The sequence below is a fragment of the Chlorocebus sabaeus genome, chromosome 6, assembly GCF_047675955.1.
Source record: "Chlorocebus sabaeus isolate Y175 chromosome 6, mChlSab1.0.hap1, whole genome shotgun sequence".
In the NCBI taxonomy this organism is placed as follows: domain Eukaryota; kingdom Metazoa; phylum Chordata; class Mammalia; order Primates; family Cercopithecidae; genus Chlorocebus; species Chlorocebus sabaeus.
Genome location: NC_132909.1, coordinates 44202716 through 44223680, shown reverse-complemented (window position 1 = coordinate 44223680; position 20965 = coordinate 44202716). Strand labels below are relative to the sequence as shown.

The following is a 20965-nucleotide window of genomic DNA, read 5'->3' as shown; positions in this document are numbered from 1 at the left end:
ATCTGGGCTCACTGCAACCTCCGCCCCCCAGGTTTAAGTGAGTCTTCTGCCTCAGCCTTCCGAGTAGCTGGGGTTACAGGCGTGAGCTACCATGCCTGGCCAATTTTTAAATCGTTTATAGAGACAGGGGCTCACTTCGTTGCGCAGGCTGGTCTCGATCTCCTGGGCTCAAGCAGTTCTCCGCCTCAGCCTCTCAAAGTGCTGGGATTACAGGCATGAGCCACCTCGCCTGGCGTATTTTTAAATTTTTGTTAAAGACTGGGGTCTCACTGTATTGCCCAGGCTAGTCTCAAACTCCTGAGCTCTGTCTCTGTGTTTCAGTTTGGCACAAGGAGTCACTGGGATTTCCACACTTGTGGGAAAAAAACTTTAAAAAAGAACTCTTGGCCGGGTGTGGTGGTCACGCCTGTAATCCCAGCACTTTGGGAGGCCGAGATGGGTGGATCACAAGGTCAGGAGATCGAGACCATCCTGGCTAACACGGTGAAACCCCGTCTCTACTAAAAATACAAAAAAAAAAAAAAAAATTAGCTGGGCGTGGTGGCGGGTGCCTGTAGTCCCAGCTACTTGGGAGGCTGAAGCAAGAGAATGGCATGAACCTGGGAGGCGGAGCTTGCATTGAGTCAAGATCATGCCACTGCACTCCAGCCTAGGTGACAGAACAAGACTCGGTCTCCAAAAAAAAAAAAAAAAAACTCTAGGCCAGGTGCAGTGGCTTACACCTGTAATCCCAGCACTTTGGGAAGCCGAGGCGGGTGGATCACCTGAGGTCAGGAGTTTGACACCAGCCTGGACAATGTGGTGAAGTCCCATCTCTATTAAATACAAAAAATTACCTGGGCGTGGTGACTACATGCCTGTAATCCCAGCTACTTGGGAGGTTAGGGCAGGAGAATCGCTTGCACCCGGGAGGTGGAGGTTGCAGTGAGCCAAGACTGTGCCACTGCACTCCATCCTGGGTACCAAGAGCAAAAACTCCATCTCAAAAAAAAAAAAAAAAAGAAAAAAGAACTCTAGGCTAGACACCGTGGCTCATGCCTGTAATCCCAGCACTTCGGGAGGCTGAGGTGGGAGTATTGCTTGAGCCCAAGAGTTTGAGACCAGCCGGGGCAACATACTGAGACCTGGTCTCTACAAAACATTTTAAAACAGTTAGCTAGTGTGATATGTGTGTGTGCCTGCTAGTTGGAAGGCAGGAGGATCACTTGAGCCCAGGAGCCCAGGAGTTCGAGTCCAGCGTGGGCAACAGAGCAAGACCCTGTTTCTAAAAAAAAAAAAAAAAAAAATTCTAACAGCAACCAAAACTAGAAAACAGATGTCCAGCAGCAGAGAGGTGGGTAAGCAGGCCACGGTCCATCCACACAGCTGGATGTTCTGCCGTTACTCAGGAGAAGGAAGATGGCGACAGTCACCTTGCAGAGGGGAGACACACCCCTGATGGTGGAGTGGGGCGGTGGGTGAATTTTTGATACTGCTCAGAAATCCATTCATGTCTCCATAATGTTGGTGGAATGCTTTTCAAAGTATTCTTGAGAACGTGATCGCCAGTGTGCTTTGCAGAAATCCAGTATTGAAGCGAATGTTTACTCTCAGAATGAAGGAGGCTCTGGCCAAGTAGAAACCCGTTCAGCCGGCGTTCCCCGCAGAGGCTTAACGCCCACCGGTCGCACGCCACCCCTTGGGCGCCCCAGTGGCTGCGGGTTGGGCATTGCCCCCTCACGGTGTGTGCACTTTGAGGCCAGCTCCACCCTCTGCCAGCGCGTTCGCCTTTTTCATCTGATAATCCTGAAAGAACTCAGCCAGAAGTGTTTGCCCCAGGGCCCCAGGGCGGAAACGTGTCACACTGGGAGGCCTCATCCATGGCCAGGGTTCTGTCTGGTCATGCCTGCCGAGAGCAGAAGACGGTCCTGCCTTTGTCCTTGAACAGGAGTCTCGGGGGCCCCTACCTGGAGCCTGTAGTTCCCCAGGGCCTGCAGTGATCCCATTGTCTTGGCTGGTGTTAGTACCCCCAACTCACACGGGAGGAAACACTGGTTTTCCGGAAAGGTTTTCCTGGGCACCCCCTCCACAGGACCCACTCACCGGACTCTGTCCATGAGCGGTGGGGGTTCGGAGGCTGCCCTGCTACCCTACTGTGTCCTCACAGCCAGAGCCGGACCCCACCCTGCCTCAGAAGCCCTCAGAGGTACCTGGCAGATCTTTCTGCTGGGATTATGATTTTCTTTCCCGTTGCTGTAGAAGTCCACACCTCAGGCCGGGTGCCGTGGCTCACACCTGTAATCCCAGCACTTTGGGAGGCCGAGGCAGGAGGATCGCTGGAGCCCAGGAGTTTGAGGCCAGTGTGGGCAACACAGTGAAGCCTCATCTCTAAAAAAAAATTAAAAAATAAAAATTAATCTGGGCATGGTGGCTCACACCTGTAATTCCAGCACTTTGGGAGGCCAAGGCAGGCAGATCATGAGGTCAGGAAATCGAGACCATCCTGGCTAACAGTGAAACCCGTCTCTACTAAAAATGCAAAAAAATTAGCCAGGCGTGGTGGTGCGCATCTGTAGTCCCAGCTACTTGGGAGGCTGAAGCAGGAGAATGGTGTGAACCTGGGAGGTGGAGCTTGCAGTGAGCTGAGATGGTGCCACTGCACTCCAGCCTGGACGACAGAGCAAGACCCCGTCTCAAAAAAAAAATTAAAAATTAAAATTAAAATTAAACATTTTTTAAAAAGGCAGAGGAGGCTGGGCACGGTGGTTTATGCCTGTAATCCCAGCATTCTGGGAGGCCGAGGCGGGCAGATCACGAGGTCAGGAGATCAAGACCATCCTGGCTAACACGGTGAAACCCCATCTCTACTAAAAATACAAAAATTAGCCAGGCTTGGTGGCAGGCGCCTGTAGTCCCAGCTACGTGGGAGGCTGAGGCAGGAGAATGGCGTGAACCTGGGAGGCAGAGCTTGCAGTGAGCCGAGATCCCGCCACTGCACTCCAGCCTGGGCGGCAGAGTCAGATTCCATCTCTGAAAAAAAAAAAAAATGGGGAAGAGCCCTTCCCAAGACTCTGAACTTCAAAGACTCTGTGGGCCACAGTCCAAGAAGAGCCCATTGTGGGCCCTTTCCATATACCACGTCCCAAAAGTGTCCTGACAGTGCTCCGCAGCCAAGCAGAAAAACCAGTGTCATGCTGAGGACTACCCAAGCCCTAGTCACTGGGGATGAGTGTGGCTGCCTGCAGAGCAGAGGGACGTCTCGGGACTCTCAGGAAGTAGCAGACCCTCAGGGTCCCTGGGGAAGTCATATGTCTAGATCTCGCTGCAAAGCTGGTCAGCCCCAAGACAGGGGCAGTGACCTCTGAACTGAGTTTAGGGCATCAGGTCCAAGCCTCCTGGGGCTCCCCTGACTCAGTTCTTCCCTCCTTTGGGCCTTGGGCTTGATTCACTCCCTGGAGACTGGTGGCTGCTCATAAACTCGCCCGGTGGGCACTGGACAGAGGGAACTCCTGCCCCCGGCACCCCTGCCACCATGATCTGGGAACGCCATGGATGATTCGGGACGGCTCTAGGGACACGTAGCCTCGGGTACCAGGGCTTATGGCGGCCAGCTCAGCAGAGGCCCCTGTGCTGAGCTGGCCGCTGACTGCTGTGGTACAGCCTTGGGAGTGTCAAGAGGCGCTTTACACAAAATTTAAAAAGCAGCCAGGCGCAGTGCAGTGATGTGTGCCTATGGTCCCAGCCACTCGGGAGGCTGAGGCAGGAAGATCACTTGAGCTTGGGAGGTTGAGGCTGCGGTGAGCTGTGATCACACCACTGCACTCTAGCCTGGGTGACAAAGTGAGATCCTGTCTCTATGAAATAAAATAAAAATTTAAAAAGATCCACATACCATGTTCTCCCCTGGCTCCTTCTCTGAAAAGAGACTTCCCACTGAGGGCAGGAGCAGGGGGAGGGAACCCATAGGGAAACCCTGTCTCTGCAACTCTTGGCTTCACCCTGGGCCTGTCTGGGGCCCGCCCCTCTACCCTGGGGGGTGCCCCTGTCCTCCATCTGCGGGGCTCTGTGGCCCCAACAAGCTTGGTTCCCATGGTGCATCTCTGGGCTTTGTGGGAATATCAGCCGTTTCAAGGAGGCCCAGTGCCCAAGAGGAGGGCCCCACAGGGCGTGCCCCAGGGCTCAGGCTCTGCTGTCTTCTCTTTCAGACGGGGTCCAGGCCCAAGTCCTGTGAGGTCCCCGGAATCAAGTAAGTCTCCACAGGGCCCCCCACCGCACACTGCAGCTGCTGTGCTGCTCCATCCACCCTGGGGCATTCCGTCCACTCTCTTGAGGTTGCAAGTCCCTGCAAGAGGGACACCATGTGACTGGAGGCCAGTGACAGAGCCCCCACATGCCCACCCCTCAGGCACCTCATTTCCGGGGATGATACCCTCTCCTGGGTTCAGGGAAGTCGTTGCCCCCGGGCCCCCACTGTCCCCACCGGGTGATAGGCTGCTTTCCAAGGTCCCAGCCAGGTGCCAGCCGACAGTGGTTTCCCAAACACACAGCACCTGATGGGGGGTGCCCTTTTGCACCGCTGATTTTCTCCCGCCAGCCCCCTGCCCCCCGACCAGCCCCGCCGCACGAGCTCACTCCTGCCTCCCTCTGGCCTTTCCCCAGCATCTTCCCATCCGCCGACCAGGAAAACACTACAGCCCTGATCCCCGCCACCCACAACACAGGGGGCTCCCTGCCCGACTTGACCAACATCCACTTCCCTTCCCCACTCCCAACCCCGCTGGACCCCGAGGAGCCCACCTTCCCCGCACTGAGCAGCTCCAGCAGCACCGGCAACCTCGCAGCCAACCTGACGCACCTGGGCATCGGCGGCACCGGCCAGGGTAAGGCAGGGACACTCTGCCCTCAGAGCACCAGCTCGTGGAGACAACACGGGCATCTGCAGGATGACTTGGCAGGGTCCTGTCCCAAACACCAGGGCATGGGAGAGAGGGCTGGGGGGTGGCCAACAGGCTGACCCAGTGGGCACAGGTATCCCAGGTAGGGGTGGGGCCTGAGTGCAGGCCTGGTAGAAGGGAGCGTGTGGTGCCCCCAGACACCAGACAGTGGGTTTGAGGGTGTGTGGTGGTGCTTTGGGGAGTTCAGGAGGGGAGCCCTGGGGGTTTTAACCCAGCTGGGGTGGGCTAGGCCTTCCCTCCGCCCCTCCTCGCCCCCAGCCCCTCATTGGTGGGCGGGATCAGGCCTGACCTGCTTCCTCCACCCGACATCTGACAGCGACCACCTGCTTGTCACACTCCAGTCTCCCCACTCCCACCCCGTCTCCAACTCCACACTCCGTTCTTCCTCAGCCACATCCACAGGGACATCATCGCACAGGCCCCTCACCTGTCCCAATAGCTCCTGGCACTGCTGCTGCCTTGCTTCCCCTGGGACCCCCCTTCTGTGGCTACACTGATTGCAGAGGTGTCCTTTCCCAGACCTGGACCTCTGTCCTTTCCCAGACCTGGACCTGGCCCATTGTCAGCATATCCTGTCGGTTCCGCCCTCAGGACCTGGCCTAACCTGGCCCCTCTCCCCAGGCCCCCAACCCCCTCTCCACCCAGAACAGCCACCAGCCATGGCTTCCTCTGCTTGGGACCTTTTTTTTTTTTTTTGACAGGGAGTCTCTCGCTGTCGCCCAGGCTGGAGTGCAGTGGCCGGATCTCAGCTCACTGCAAGGTCCGCCTCCCGGGTTTACGCCATTCTCCTGCCTCAGCCTCCCGAGCAGCTGGGACTACAGGCGTCCGCCACCTCGCCTGGCTAGTTTTTTGTATTTTTAGTAGAGACGGGGTTTCACTGTGTTAGCGAGGATGGTCTCGATCTCCTGACCTCGTGATCCGCCCGTCTCGGCCTCCCAAAGTGCTGGGATTACAGGCTTGAGCCACCGCGCCCGGCCTGCTTGGGACCTTGCATGGCCCCTAGCTCCCTTTCAGTGAAAGCCTGAGGCCTCCAGGGCCTGGGATGTCCACCCTGGCCCACCCTCCACCCTCTGACCTTAGCCCCACCTCAGGGCCTCTGCACATGTAGTTCTTCCCCTCCAGGCGGCCGCAGCCCTCCCTCCCTCCCCTGCCCTGCCCCACTCAGAGCTAGTCCCTTTGGCAAGGCCATTCCGGCCCTGGCCTCTCCTGCCACATTGCTTTCCTGCACCCCTGCCCTGGCCCACGTTGCTGCTCTGTCCTTAGCTGTTGCCTGTGTCCCCCGTTGGCTGTGCAGTGTGTGACCTGCATCCCGTGGGTGGCAGGCACCTGGCTTCCAAGGAAGAGAAATGGCGTGGCCCCAACTAGCCCCAGCGGGTGGGACAGCTGGGGGATGCACTGGGGGTGGGGGTAACACACGCCACCTCGCTGTGCTCTGTCCTGCCCCAGAGCTGCAGAATGAACCGGCCCTGGCCCAGTCCACAGCCCATCCTGCCTCTGCCGCAGGCTGGGAAGGCAGCACCAGGCAGGGCTTTCCATGAGACAGTCACATGCTTACATTTGTAACTGGCAGAGTCCCCCTGGCTGCCCTGGAAGAAGGAGCTGTTGGGAGGGGTGGCCGCTGGAGCAGGACAGCACCCCAATCCGGGGCTCTGCTGGGAGACTCCAGGGTGAAATTGGCCAGCCTGGGAGCCAGGTTGATGCAGGGAGTGAAGGAGAGGGAGGAGCCTGGAGGCACTCTTGGCTTTGGTGCCAGCAGGGCCAGGGGCAGGCAAGGGGTGTGGAGGGTGCCGTGAATGTTCCTGGGTGTTTTGGAGGAGGGCATGGGGACCAGAACAGTGAAGAGGGGACAGGGCCCCAGCCCGAGTGCATCAAGGCTGTGTTCTGACTCCCACACCTGGGCCCTGGGCCCAAGGGGCTCTGCCACTGGACAGAGGGCACCAGAGAAGGCCCAGAAAACACAGCCGATTTGGAGGAGCCGTGTTCCTTGTCTCCAGATAGACAGGGCCAGGCAGGCAGCATCCAAACGCACTTGCGCGGAACCAGAAAGCCAAAGGCCAGCGCTGGGGCTGCAGGTACCTCTGCCCCGCATAGAAGCCGCCATCTCCCAACCCCTGCTTTTCTCCTCACATCTCCTCACGGCCACCAGAGCACATAGCCCCCCTTCCCGCTGGAGGGTCCTTGGCAAGTCCCCAGCGCCCGCCCAGGAGCCGCGCATCTCCTAGCCGGCGCCCAGTCTAAACAAGCGCAAGGAAACACACAACACATGTGGAAGCCGGAGCCGGTGCTGGCCGGAGCGGCCCGATAATGCCTGACATGTGTTGGGTTGTTTGTGAACCTGCCGCCCAAGCAGCTCGCCTGGCATGGGCTTTGCTTTCTCGGCGCCTTTTAAATCAAGCCGAGCTGCCGGCCCCTGGCACACACGAAGGTGGCCCCCTCCCTTCCCCGAAGCCCACCCGCCAGTCAGAACGTGAGCTCCTCGGAGAGGAAGAGGCCTTCGTGGCTGGGGAGACAGTACCCCCCTTGGCTCCATCTACATTTCCCGTATCCCTGGCTGCTTCCCAGAGTGCAGGAGGAGGGCAGGCCCTGGCTTCTTATTCCTGGCCCAGCTTTGAGTCCGGGCGGGCCCTGCCACCTGGCCCGCCCTCCCCTGGCAGCTCTCCCTGCCCGCCCCAGACTTCCCCTCCAGCTGGCTCTGCGCCTGTTCCCGAAGGTGAGCCAGGTTGCCAACAGGAATTCAACAGCAAGGCGCCCGTCCGCCCTCCTGGGCCAACTGGCCTCTCTAGGGGTGGCCGAGAGCTCACTTTGTAGCCAGTGGAAGATTAAAAACCCCCTTGTATTCAGGGCAGACGTTAGAGACTGGCAGCCCAACGGCCAAATCCACCACATGATATGTTTCGTGTAGGCCCGCAGTTGTGCATCTGTGATATAGCCACAGGCCACATCTTGACGTTTCAGACAACAGCAAACTACATACTCGGCAGTGGCCCCATCAGAGTATAATGCCATGTCTTACTGCTCCTTTTCTAGGCTTAGCTACACAAGACACACAAGTCCTTACCATTGTGCTACAGTTGCCTACTGTTTGTTGTTGTTGTTTTTTTTTTTGAGACAAAATCTCACCCTGTCACCCAGGCTGAATTGCAGTGATGTGATCTCGGCTCATTGCAGCCTTTACTTCCCAGGTCCAAGCAGTTCTCCTGCCTCAGCCTCCCGAGTAGCTGGGAGTACAGGTGCCCGCCACCACGCCTGGCTAATTTTTGTATTTTTAGTAGAGATGGGGTTTCACCACATTGGCCAGGCCGATCTCAAACTCCTGCCCTCAGCCTGCCCCAGCCTCCCAAAGTGCTGGGATTACAGGCGTGAGCCACTGCTCCTGGCCAACGGTATTCAGGACACTCACCCTGTGCAGGTTTGTAGCCTGGGAATAAGGGCCCTACCATCTGGCTGAGATGTGCAGAGGCTCTGCCGTCCAGGTTTGTGTAAGTTGCTCTGTGATCCTCATGCACAGCCATGAAATTGCTGGACAACGCATTTCTCAGAAGACATCCCCATTGTTAAATAGTGCGTGACTGTACTTAGAATCAACATTAAAAAACCAGGGGAGTGCCAGTAGAACACCAAATTTCTGGCTGCTCTTGAAGAATTAGACAGCCCAGTGGCCATGGACAATGTCCTGCACCTCAAGATGGGCCACAGTGCTCCGGTTTGCCTCAGGCCTCACCCGCCCCTGTCGTCCCACATCCATACCCTCACACACTCCTGACATTTGCCCCTACTTTTATACCGAGCCTGACCTCTGCTTCTGACCTGGGCACTGAGCATCTCTTGGCCTGCTGGATGCACGAAGTGGTGGATACTCAGGAGAAGATGAGGGAGTGGCCCAGGGTCATGACTCTGAGTGTGCTCTGAGCAGGCTTCCCCCAGATCCTCCTGCCCAGGCGTCTGTTGATGCCTCCCTGGACGCCAGGGTCTGCAAAGGGCGCTTGCTGCCTGGGGAGCAGTCGACAGCACCAGGCTTCCTCCCACACGAGCAGCCAAGCAGAGCTGCCAGGGCATCTGAGGGGAAGTGCAGGCGTGACCAAGCTCGCCCCGGTGAGCAGCTGCCCTAGGCACGGACAAGGCTGTCTGTCATCTCCCCTCGGCGCTTGTCGGGTGTGTTCCGTGGGCCCACTCACCCGCCGTCTCATCTGCCGGAACAAGGTTAATCTGGTGCCCGGATCTACTGGGGTGAGTCAGGCGGCTTCACCCCCGCCTTGACTGCAGGCCAGATGCTCCTCAGAGCCTGCTCCTGACCTCACCAGGGCCTCACTTTGAACCAGAGAGGGCGGCTGTTATCGTCGCCATCACACCAGCCAGGAAACCGAGTCTCCAGGGTGGATGGGGGTCAGGCCAGGCCCCCAGGGCTCCTCTTGTCATTGAGGGACCTGTTGCCTGTCTGGCATGGTGCCCACGATAACCCAACCAGCCCCAGCTACTGCCACGTTGAACTTGTCCTCACCCAGCTCCATCACTGCAGCAGAATCCAAGGATTGGGTTGCTTAGTGCAAGGGCCTCTGGGGCTGGGGTGAGGGAAGGGGTGATGAGGCATCACCTGGCAGGACTTCCAGCAGGAATGAATGTGTCAGACCCTAGGGCAGAGAGGGGGTAGGATGTTGAGGAGTGACACTCTTTAGTTCAGGCAGCCTGACAGGTGGCACTGCAGCTCGGGGAATGCGCCAGGTCAGGGGAGGAGGAAGGGGATGTGGGACATGGGGGACAGCAGGTGCTCAGGTCTGGGGGCCAAGAGACGCAGCTACAGGAATGGACACATTCACCAAAGGAGGGCAAGATCCGTGAGGCAGTGGACAAAACCACAGCATTGGGCAGGACCTGCTGGCTTGAAGCTAACCACAGCCCAAGCCATTTTCAACCAAAAGAAAAAAAAGACATTTATTGTCTCCTAAAAGTGGGAAGCAGGCTCAGATGCTGCCTCTCCCCCACAGCCCTTCAGCTAGCTCCTCCCCTCGCCACAGGATGCCCCACGCATGGCTTCAGACAGTCCTTCCTGGAATTCCATCCAAAGTCCCTGGGAAGACTCTCATTGGGCCAGCCTGGTCACATGTCCATCTGGGGGCCAATTGTATGCTCCAGAGATGGGGATGTGCTGGTTGGCTGGCTGTGAGACACCCGCTTCGTGGAAGGAAGGAAGAACAGACTATGCAGGACTGTGGGACCCCTGGGTTAGGGATCAGGGCCTTCGGGGTGCCCAGGTTTGGCAGTTGGGACATGCCCACGGGCTTCTGTCTGAGCAGTTAAGCTATTCCCATGCAGTGTGACTGTGGGTGTGCAAGCAGCCCTTTCTCAGTCATCGGTCTCACACCCACTCTCCCTCCCTCCCACTTCCTTTCCAGGGATGAGCACACCTGGCTCCTCTCCACAGCACCGCCCAGCTGGTGTCAGCCCCCTGTCCCTGAGCACAGAGGCGAGGCGTCAGCAGGCATCGCCCACCCTGTCCCCATTGTCACCCATCACTCAGGTGCGAGGGCAAGGTGGGGGGCAAGTGGGAGGGGGAAAGGTGGACCCCTGGCTCTACCTCTCGGCAGGCCTCCTGCTCCTTCCAGGAGGCCCTGAAACCTTGAGAATGCTCCCAACACTTCTAACTGTTGTTATCGTATTTTCAGGCCGGGCGCCATGGCTCATGCCTGTAATCCCAGCACTTTGGGAGGCTGAGGTGGGTGGATCACTTGAGGTCCGGAGTTCAAGCCCAGCCTGGCCAACATGGTGAAACCCTGTCTCTACAAAAATACAAAAAATTAGCCGGGCATGGTGGTGTGCGCCTGTGTTCCCAGCTACTAGGGAGGCTAAGATGAGAGGCTCACTTGAACCCAGGAGGTGGAGGCTGCAGTGAGCCATGATCACACCACTGCATTCTACCCTGGGAGACAGAGTGAGACCCTATTTCAAAAAAAAAAAAGACTCAAGAGCTTAGCTTTTGATTTTTCAATTTGCTGTATTTGCTTATCTACTTTCCTGGGTAGTTTGTATGTGTCTCGGAATTTGTCCATTTCGTCTTTGCTATCCAGCTTGATGGCAGAAAATTGTTCATGATACTCTTTTGCAATCCCTTTTTTTTTTTTTTTGAGACAAAGTCTTGCTCTGTAGCCCAGGCTGGAGTTCTGTGGCACGATCTCAGCTCACTGCAGCCTTGCCTCCTGGGCTCAAACCATTCACCTGCTTCACCCTCCCAGGTAGCTGGCACTACAGGCACCACGCCCAGCTAATTTTTTTTTTTTTTAATTTTTAGTAGAGATGGGGTTTCACCATGCCGGCCAGGCTGGTCTCGAACTCCTGACCCCCAAGTGATCCGCCTGCCTTGGCCTCCAAAAGTGCTGGGATTGCAGATGTAAGCCACTGCTCCCGGCTGTAATCCCTTTTTTAAAAAAGTTTTGAGACTGAGTCTTGCTCTGTCACCCAGGGTGGAATGCAGTGGCGTGATCTTGGTTCATTGCAACCTCCGCCTCCCAAGTTCAAGCAATTCTTGTGCCTCAGCCACCTGCGTAGCTGGGATTACAGGCGCCCATCACCACGCCCAGCTAATTTAAAAAAATAAATAATAGAGATGGGGTTTGCCATGTTGGCCAGGCTGGTCTCGAACTCTTGGCCTCGTGCAATCTGCCCACCTCGGCCTCCCAAAGTGCTGGGACTATAGGCGTGAGCCACCACACCCGGCCTTGTAATCCTTTTTATTTACGTAAAATTGGTAGCAAAGTTCCCATTTTCATTTTCTGATTTTAGTAATTTGAGTCTTCCCTCTTTTTTACCTAATCAGTGCAGCTTCATAGAATGAGTTAGGAATGTTCACTTCTCTTCTATTTTTTGGAAGCATTTTTAATTCCTCTTTAAATGTTTGGTAAAATTGGGCTTGTGTAATGGTAAATTCCTGTAGTCCCAGGTACTTGGGAGGCTGAAGTAGGGATTGCTTGAGCCCAGGAGTTTGAGTCCAGCCTGGGGAATATAGTGAGATCCCATGTCTTAAAAAAGAAAAAAAAAAGAGTTTAGTAAAATTCACCAGTGCAGCCCCCTGTGTCTTAGCTCAAATCTGTTGGGAAGTTTCCAATCTCATCTCCTTGTTATAAGGCTATTCAGGTTTTCTGTTTTTTCTTGAGTCAGTTTTGGTCATTTGTGCATTTCTAGAAATTTATCCATTTTGTCTTTTTAAAAACAAAAAAACCCTAACAGAACTTTGACATTAAAAAAATTTTTTTTTTTAATTTTAATTTAATTTTACTGTTTTGAGACAGAGTCTCACTCTGTTGCCCAGATTGGAGTGCAGGAGCGTGCTCTTGGCCCTCCTATAGCCTCTGCCTCCCAGGTTCAAGCAATTCTTGTGCCAGCCTCCCAAGTAGCTGGGATTACAGGCATGTGCCTACCACGCCCAGCTAATTTTTGTATTTTCAGTAGACACAGAGTTTCACCATGTTGACCAGGCTGGTCTCAAACCCCCGACTTCAAGTGATCACCCCACCTCAGCTTCCCGAAGTGCTGAGATTGCAGGTGTGAGCCACTGCACCTGCTGCTTGTTTGTTTTTAATGTAACCACAGTAGCATTGTTCACCTACAACCAAGTTAATGGTAGTTCCTTGGTACCTGGCAATGCCCGGCCGGAACTCCATTTCTCCCCGCCCCTCAGCCCTCATGTCTCCTGTCTGCTTACAAAGTTGTCTTATTCAGATCAAGATCCAGACAGAGCTGTGGGTGCTGGCTCCTGGCAGCTGTGTCTTCAGCCACTTTATGAGCTAGGCTGTCTTAATCTGACACCTGCCCCTTCCCTCTATCTGGAAACTCTTTTCCCTTCACAAATGACCCACTGGTCCTCAGAGGCCAGGCATCCTGCTAAGCGATTTTTGTCCCATAGCTCCTGAGCACGCTCAGCCTTTCTTAGAGGGCAGGGACCCTACCTTCCCCAAGGACTGTCAGCTTGGTAGCACCTGGCTGTGAGTTTCCACCCAGACAGCCAACGTCACACACTTCCCTCTCATTGATTTTCCTCTTTCCAGCTCTGTGAAGGCCTGAGCCAGCCCTTGGTGAGGGGCCATGCTGGTATCTCCAGCAACGCCATCCTCTCCAGCATCCCCAGGGTGGGCAAGGCTTTGGGAGGCCAAGGCAGGTAGATCACTTGAGGTTCCCCGGCGGCACCCACAGGGGCTGGGAGCTGGCTGCTCACTGAGCCACCAGGGATGGCCATCCTGGGCTTGCCCTGCAGCTGGTGGAGCGGCCTGAGCTGCACGGCATGTAGTATGGGTGCAGGCACAACAAGCTGGAGGAGGTCAGGTCCTGCACAGCTCCAGCTGACCCCTGGGGCCCTGGGTGAGGCCCACCCTCTCTAGCCTGGGCTTCCTCATCGTGAGGAGCACTGATCCCAGGGGCTGTCCGTGATCACAGGCACTTCCACCCCACCTGCTGAGCATGCCAGGCTGTGGGGGCCTGAGGGGACCAGGCACTGACAACCAGGACCCGCCCTGCCTGACGTTCTCCTCTCCTGCAGGCCGTAGCCATGGACGCCCTGTCTCTGGAGCAGCAGCTGCCCTACGCCTTCTTCACCCAGGCGGGCTCCCAGCAGCCACCGCCGCAGCCCCAGCCCCCGCCGCCTCCTCCGCCCGCGTCCCAGCAGCCACCACCCCCGCCACCCCCACAGGCGCCCGTCCGCCTGCCCCCCGGTGGCCCCCTGTTGCCCAGCGCCAGCCTGACTCGTGGGCCACAGCCGCCTCCACTTGCGGTCACGGTACCATCCTCTCTCCCCCAGTCCCCCCCAGAGAACCCTGGCCAGCCGTCGATGGGGATCGACATCGCCTCGGTAAGCCCAGGGTGGGGGCCCTCAGGGCCTGGCTGGGGGTCTTGTGAGGACAGCCCAGGGGCTGCAGAACAGTCAGGTTACCTGCTGCATGGGCTAGGGGTCAGGACCCCAGTGAACGCTGCCCAGGCCCAGCCCTCCACGGGGCTACCCTTGGAATCAAACTGAGACTGTCACTCCCTGTAGAGATGGAGAAACTGAGTCATGAGCAGATGGCTGGCCCCAGACTCCACCCAAGGTGGGCCACCCCATGTTTAACTGCCGAGCACCCCCTCTTGGCCTGTCTGACCTCTCCCATCCAAAGCCAGGCTTCCTTGGAGGCAAGAAGAGTACAGCATTCTCAGGGCCGGGGTGCAGGCCAGGGGCCAGGGGTGACGTAAGCTCATCAGGGAAGGAAAGGCGAGGCCAGTCTGAGAGGCGGCAGCCCACTGGGCACAGCGCCTGGGGCCCAGGGCTGGGGGCTGCATCTCAGACCATTGGACTTTCTGCTCAGGGTCAGCTCAGGCAGACAGGGCTGGGCTTTGACCCCGTACCCACAAATCTTCCTGACTGCAGACCACCTCCTTGCTCCAGTGGTGCAGGCTGGGTGGGAAACAGCTGCATTGGGCCACATCCAGAGAAACAGGGACCTGTGTTTGGGGCATGAGTCCTCCCACTTGACCCGGCTGCCAGCCGCAGGCTAAATGTCCTCCAAAAATTTGTGTGCTCTGCAAAGAACAGCCCCCTGAGCTGGGCGGGGCAGGCGGGTGAGCCTACAGGTAGAGACCCACGTTCCCAAGCTGCTCTGACCTCTTGGAGGGTACCACCCAGGGCCTCCGGGTGTGAAAGTGCCCAAGTTTTTCCTTTGGTGGAAACACACCAGGTCCTGGGGGAGGCTCCCAAGGTGGGGCCTCGCCTTGGAGCTGGGTGTTGTTGGAGGCACAGGGTGTCTGGGCTAGGTGCAGGGACGACCCTCTAGGGCTCTTAGGTCAGGTTGTCTATGCCCAGCACCCCCCAGAAGAAAGACGGCTTCCTGCCCCCACTTCAAGTCAGTCATCCCTAAGTAACAGTGCTGGCACTTCTGTCACCCACACAGGAGAGCTCACTGCCACCCCCCGCCCTGCCTCGCCCCACCCCACCTGGACTCAAGCCCTACCCCACACTGCCCAGAAAGTGCCACCAAGGACATGGGGGAGACAGCAGTTATAGGCCCTGGACTGGTCAGGCTGGGCCTCATTCAGTGACCAGCTCACACAGGTCAGGCACATTGTCTGCAGGCACACAGCATGGCTGGGCCGTGCCAGGACCAGAGCATGGTCTGAATCCAGGGCCTGGCCTGGCCCAGCCTGCCTCTCTGAAAGGTCTGGGTCATAGCAGTGACATGCCCGGGCCTTTGGTCCCTCGAGCAGGTGGAGGAAGTGGCTGCCCCTTGCAGGTCTCAGACGGCATAACCCAGGCAGGTTTGTCCTGCAGTAGGGCAGGGATAGTGACTTGGCTGCCCCGTGCTGGGAGCCTGGGCTGCTAGCAAGATGGCCTTCACTCAGTCCCCACCCTTAGAGACGAGCCAGACCGCTGGGCTGCAGACTTGGGGGCTTAGAGAGGCAGAGGACCTGCCCAGGGCACACAGTGAGGGAGAGCGGGGAATAGGAGACAGCACCCGCCTGCCCAGCCTTGGATTTTCCCTGCCCGTGAGGCTGTGTGTGTGTGGGTTGTGGGTGTGCACAAGTGGGTGGGTGCAAGTGTATGTGGTGTGCACCTGCATGGGTGTGCATGCATGTGGATGTGTGTGCACGTGTGCATGCCTGGGTATGTACATTTGTGGGTGTGTGGACATTTGTGGATGTATGGACATTTGTGTGTGGGTATGTGTGCATGTGTGAGTGTGTACATTTGTGTGGATGTGTGCATTTGTGGGTGTGTACATTTGTGTGTGGATGTATGCATGTGTATGCATTTGTAGGTGTGGGTAGACGTGTGTGCATGTGTGGGTGTGCATGCGTGGGTATGTACATTCATGTATGGATATGTGTACGTATGTGGGGGTGTCCATATGTGCGTGGATGTGTGTGCATGTGTCTGTGTGGGTGTGCATGCGTGGGTATATATATTCTAGTGCGGATATGTGTGCACGTGGGTGTGTCTCTGTGTCGGTGTGCATGCATGAGAGTGCACGCGTTGCTATCTGGGTCTGAGCCTGCTGAGTCAGGGCCAACCCTCTGATCACCCTCCTGTAGCTCTAGGAAGGAGGGCAGTTCTCCACCCTCCACACCGTTCCTTCCTCGGAAGCTGGGTTTGGGGGCGGCTCCCCCTAGGTCTCAGGGACCCACCTTTCCTGCAGGTGCCCAGGCTCCTCTGCCTACCAGTGGGGTGGCGACATCACCAAGGTGTGAGGGGTGGGGGGACCTGCCTGGGGGCTGATCAGGCTGCTCCCGGGAAGTAGGGACTGGAGCCCGGGCTTGGGGCAGCTGGGCTGCGGCGTGCTGACCTGTCTGTCATCGCAGGCGCCGGCTCTACAGCAGTACCGCACTAGCGCCGGCTCCCCGGCCAACCAGTCTCCCACCTCGCCAGTCTCCAATCAAGGCTTCTCCCCGGGGAGCTCCCCGCAAGTAAGGGGCGTCGCCTCCCCCTTGGCCTGCGGGCGCCAACGCTTGTCTTGTTCATGCCCCGTGTGTTCCCTGCCCGCTGTCTGTTCTCATGCATCTCATCCCGTCCACACCATCGGATCTGAGCTGTGCACCCACCAGGCTGCACCAGGGCAGGAACCCCACAGGCCCCTTCCCAGGAGCCACCAGGGCCTGCCTCTGCTGAATACTAGGTGGGGGTGACAAGGGTGCCTCAGGTACATTAGTGACGTTAGCGATGGCTGTGGCCCTGCCTGGATGTCCGCATTGAGTGGCCCGGGGCGATGCCCTCCACATCCAGTGTGCCACCTGGAGAGTGAGCTGGAGCTTTGGGGGCTCCCCCGATTTGGGGGTGCAACTGAGATGGCTGGCTGGCCCGCAGGGAAGGCGCTGACTCTTCGGCCCTGCTTTCCCCTTCACCCTATAGGCAGCTGTGTTTCTCCAGAACCACTGGCCCAGGAGGCTTCTCTGAGCCACTCTGCAGTGTCTCAGGGCCCTTGTCCCCATTCCACAGATGGGAGACTGAGGCCGGCCTCAGACCTCACCCATCAGCCCTGGCTTTTCCTGCTGTACCCAGCACCGTAGGAGCCTGGCTCGCTGATGCCCCAGCCCCTCCCAGGTTCAGGTTCCTCGGAATGTCCCTCCGTTCTGCCTGGCCGGTGGGAGCGGCCAGCCTGGTTCCCCACTCAGCCTCCTCGTGTTGTACTTGGACATCAGGTGTGGCCAGTAGACCCCACATTCCATCTAGAACATGTGTCTGGGAAAAGGGGTACCCACAAGGCCAACATCCAGCCCCCAACTTTTTTTACCCTGGCAGCAGAGCCTCCCCAGAACTCCACTATCTTGGGACCATCTCATCCCCACAATTTCACCGAGCTGAGAAGCCCCCAGCAGCCACTGCTGTGCCCTGGGTGCTGAAGCCATCCCTGTCCCTGGTAGACGGGATGCTCTCGTCCTACTTCCCAGCTAGATAGAAGAGTCGCCCCTCCAGGGCTGAGGTTGGGCTCCCTTGTCCCAGGGCAAACTGTGAGTGCCACAGACAAGGACAGCGAAGCCCCTCTGCCCCCATCTCCAGCTCTCACACGTGTGTAGGGACATCTGCCCCATCAGGCAAGGGCTGTCTGGGGTCACTGCCTGTAGCCCCGTGTTCTGGAGGCGACGTGGGGGGCAGCAGTGGTCTCGGGGAGGCATGGGGGTCAGCCTGGTGTCTGCGCACGCTCAGTCTGTCCACACTGGTTCTCTGAGCTCTCGGGCTCTGGCAGCGTGTCTGGTCTCGTCGTGTGGTGCTGTTGGGGATGGCACTGGGGGCGCTGGAGAAGCGGCAGGTGAGGCCTGTTGCAGGTGGGCAGCCCAGTGGGGGCTGGTTCCTGAGTGAGGTCCCTCTTGCGTGTGAGACAGGACAGGAATTAGGGGTGAAGCCAGTTTCTCTCAGGAGAGAGTCACCAGAACATCTGGTGAATTTTTGGGCCCCAAGCCAAAGCGGGTTAGTTTGCCGGGCAGCGAGCAGGTGGCGGTGTTGTCAAGCCCACGTCTGTGTGTCTGGTGTCCGTCGTGTGCTGATGCGGGAGGCAGGCGGCTCTTGGAGGTGTGGGGACATCAGGATGGGGCTCTCAGGGGCAGATGGTTCTAGGTGGAGGCCAGACCTGCCTTCCCTCTGCACTGTGTCTCCAAGGACTCACCCATCGGCCCCACAGGCCCAGACCACCCCACACCTGCTGTGTCCTGCCTCGAGCAGGCGCTGTGTGCACCCCAGCAAGGCCCTGGGCCGCAGGCAGCTACCATTTGGTCCGGTTTGTGGCTTTCTCCCGACTTCAAGCTCACCTTTCTGGCAAGCCCTCATGGCAGCCTCACAGGGAAGCCTCAGCCTGTGTTCCCCCGCATATGCCAGGTCTTTTTGAGCCCAAGCCCACAGGGACAGGATCAGGCACTGTCCTGGAAGCCTGGGCCCACCCCACACCCCGAGCCCCAGGACAGACCCAGCTTTGGACCAGCTCTACAGCAGCCAGGACATTAGCTATTGCCTGCCTCCCTCGCCTCGGGCAAACCAAGCCACAAGCTTGCAGTCCTTGTTTCCAAAACCCGAAACCGTTGATTTTTAGGGCCAAGATAGCATTTTTGCCACACGGGCTGGCCTTCCCTTCCTTGGCTTACCTTTTTACCTCTTCCCTGGCGTTTGAGTAGGATGTCCAACCTCACAAGCCCTCTTGCCCCAGGATGAGCATGTTTGTCTCTGCTGTCTGCCCACTGACCACCAGTAGCAGCCGGTGGGTTTGTGGCCGGCCCCTCTCTGGGATTGAGGCCAGAAGCTAAGGCGTTGGGATCTTCCTGGAACACAGGGGATCGCTCTAGAGCAAAGCTCAGATGGGGAGCTCCAGGGGAGAGGGCCAGGGCTTGGGTCTGTGGAGACGTTCACCTGGATGCCTTGACGGGCACATGCCTTATGTTGTAGCTCTGAGAATGGCTGGGGGACAGTGGCTTCCTGGGGACACCAGCCAGAGCTCCCAGCCCCTGGGATGCTGCCAGGCCTCCTGCAGCCTCAAGGTCACACTGCAGCTGCGGCTCCCGAGGCCTCGTCCACAGCCACCGTCTCCTCGCCTCCACACCCCACCCAGGCCTCATCCCACCATCTCTTGGGCAGGGGCTCCGGGTGCCTCCTTTCTAGCGTCTCCACCACCTGCAAGTTCCGCTAGCCCCCTGCTCCTGTCACAGGGACAGCCCCTGTCCCCCTGCCTCTGAGAGCCCTGCTGGCCTTGGATAGCAGGAGTAGGGCTCCAGGTCCTGCAGGCCAGCAGCCCTGGGCAGGGGCTCTCCCTGTGCCTGTCCTGTGCTCTCTCAGCTGGTGGCTGGCTCTGCACGCCCATCCTGTCCATGTACGTGGCCTGCATCCTGTCCTTTGTCTCCGGTCAGGAGTCACCAAGTGCACTTTCGGTCCTGAATGTAACGTCTGGGCACTTCCTGCCTTGGCCCTGGTGACAGGGTCTCCTCTGGGGCCTGTTGGGTGGGAGTTCCTCATCCCTGTGGCCCCCAACTTCCCTATGATGGAAATGGAGGCTCCCTTAGCCCGACTTGAGGAGAGGAGATGGGGATGGGGCCTTGGGAAGGGGGTTTCGGTGTGCAGAGGCCTCCCAGGATCAGGTGGTGGAAAAAGTCATCCAGGATTGGGGGGTACTTCTGGAACCCTAAAATAAACATCATCATCAGCCTTCTGCCATCCCAGGCACCATCTGGGAGGTTCCAGGGGCCTCTTGTCTTCCAGCTGGGCTTGGGAGGTGCCGACTTCCTGCCTGGCCTTGGGCCATAACCACAGCAGGCCTCTCTTCTGTCTGCAGCACACTTCCACACTGGGCAGCGTGTTTGGGGACGCGTACTATGAGCAGCAGATGGCGGCCAGGCAGGCCAATGCTCTGTCCCACCAGGTGAGCGGGCGCCCAGGCCGCCAGTCGGCTGGTGCCCAGGACAGATGCTCGCTGGGACCCTTGCTGGGACCTGGGCCTTGCGAGTCAGAGCTGCGCATGCTCGGGGGGCCCCTGCCTGCCCCACAGCTTTGGCCCTTGGCCCCCACCCTGTCCCATCTGCAGGCTACAGAGGCTGAGTCCCCGGCAGGGGTGGCCTAGCGCTGCCTCCCCTGGCATCTGTGCCTGCCCACAGAGTGGAGGCCAAGGGCAGAGGGTGAGGAGGGGCAGGCAGCGAACGCCGGGCCAGACAGGGATGGGACCGTGGCTATGGACGCGGCGCCTAGGCATGGACTGTGCACGCGGGTTTGCCGGGAGGTTGTGCTGGCTTTTCGTGGAGGCCAGGATCGGGGGCATCCAGGGGGCTTGGTGGCAGCCTGGAGCTGCTCACTCACTTGCTCATCCATTCATCCATTCATCCGGCCAGCCTCCAGGGTGGCGGGGAGGCCCCAGGTGGCGGGCGGAGCGGGGCTCGTGCTTGGCAGCCTGGGTGCCGGGCATCCTGCAGGGACATCATCCCCAGCTGTGGGCAGGCCAGCCACAGCAGCCAGGGGCCTGGGGTGGCCAACCGGGCAGGCCCGTGGTGGCCCTCACAGCCTGGTGTGCCTCCCTTCCCAGCTGGAGCAGTTCAACATGATGGAGAACGCCATCAGCTCCAGCAGCCTGTACAGCCCCGGCTCCACACTTAACTACTCGCAGGCGGCCATGATGGGCCTCACGGGCAGCCACGGGAGCCTGCCGGACTCGCAGCAGCTGGGATACGCCAGCCACAGTGGCATCCCCAACATCATCCTCACAGGTGAGGCCAGGCCGGGGGCAGGTGTGCGGCGCCCCAAGGGGCCTCAGCCCACGTGGAGACAGCCAGAGACTGCTGCCCCGCAGCATGAGGGTTGACAGGGCCAGGGCTATGACCCAAGCCTGGGGGGGGCCCGAGGAGGCCACACCCCCTCTCCCCCAAATTTGACTCATTCCTGGGCTTCGGGCCAGGCCAGGGAGACACCCCTGGACCAGACGTCCTGTGCATAGGACAGAGATGGTCACTCTCGCCTCTCGCAGCCTCCTGTGTGGCCGAGCAGCCCGGGTAAAGGTCAAGCAGTCGGGTACACAATGTCCACTGCCCAGGCCCCGGACCTGAATGTGCACCAGGGT

General features: G+C 58.5%; 1 protein-coding gene across 7 annotated transcripts in view; it reads left to right on the top strand.

Annotated features, from left to right (window-relative positions):
- The window catches only part of CRTC1 (CREB regulated transcription coactivator 1), a 99658-nt gene that overhangs the window by 72586 nt on the left and 6107 nt on the right, over positions 1–20965 (top strand). For 4 of the 7 annotated variants that reach the window (XM_007995831.3, XM_073016786.1, XM_007995830.3 and 1 more), the window contains 7 exons: positions 4185–4225; positions 4639–4859; positions 10325–10449; positions 13459–13767; positions 16245–16349; positions 19694–19780; positions 20435–20615. In XM_007995831.3, the coding sequence (XP_007994022.3) occupies positions 4185–4225; positions 4639–4859; positions 10325–10449; positions 13459–13767; positions 16245–16349; positions 19694–19780; positions 20435–20615 (1069 nt within the window). The remainder of the gene's footprint in view (positions 1–4184; positions 4226–4638; positions 4860–10324; positions 10450–13458; positions 13768–16244; positions 16350–19693; positions 19781–20434; positions 20616–20965) is intronic. The other 3 variants (XM_007995835.3, XM_007995833.3, XM_007995834.3) reach the window with 2 other exon arrangements.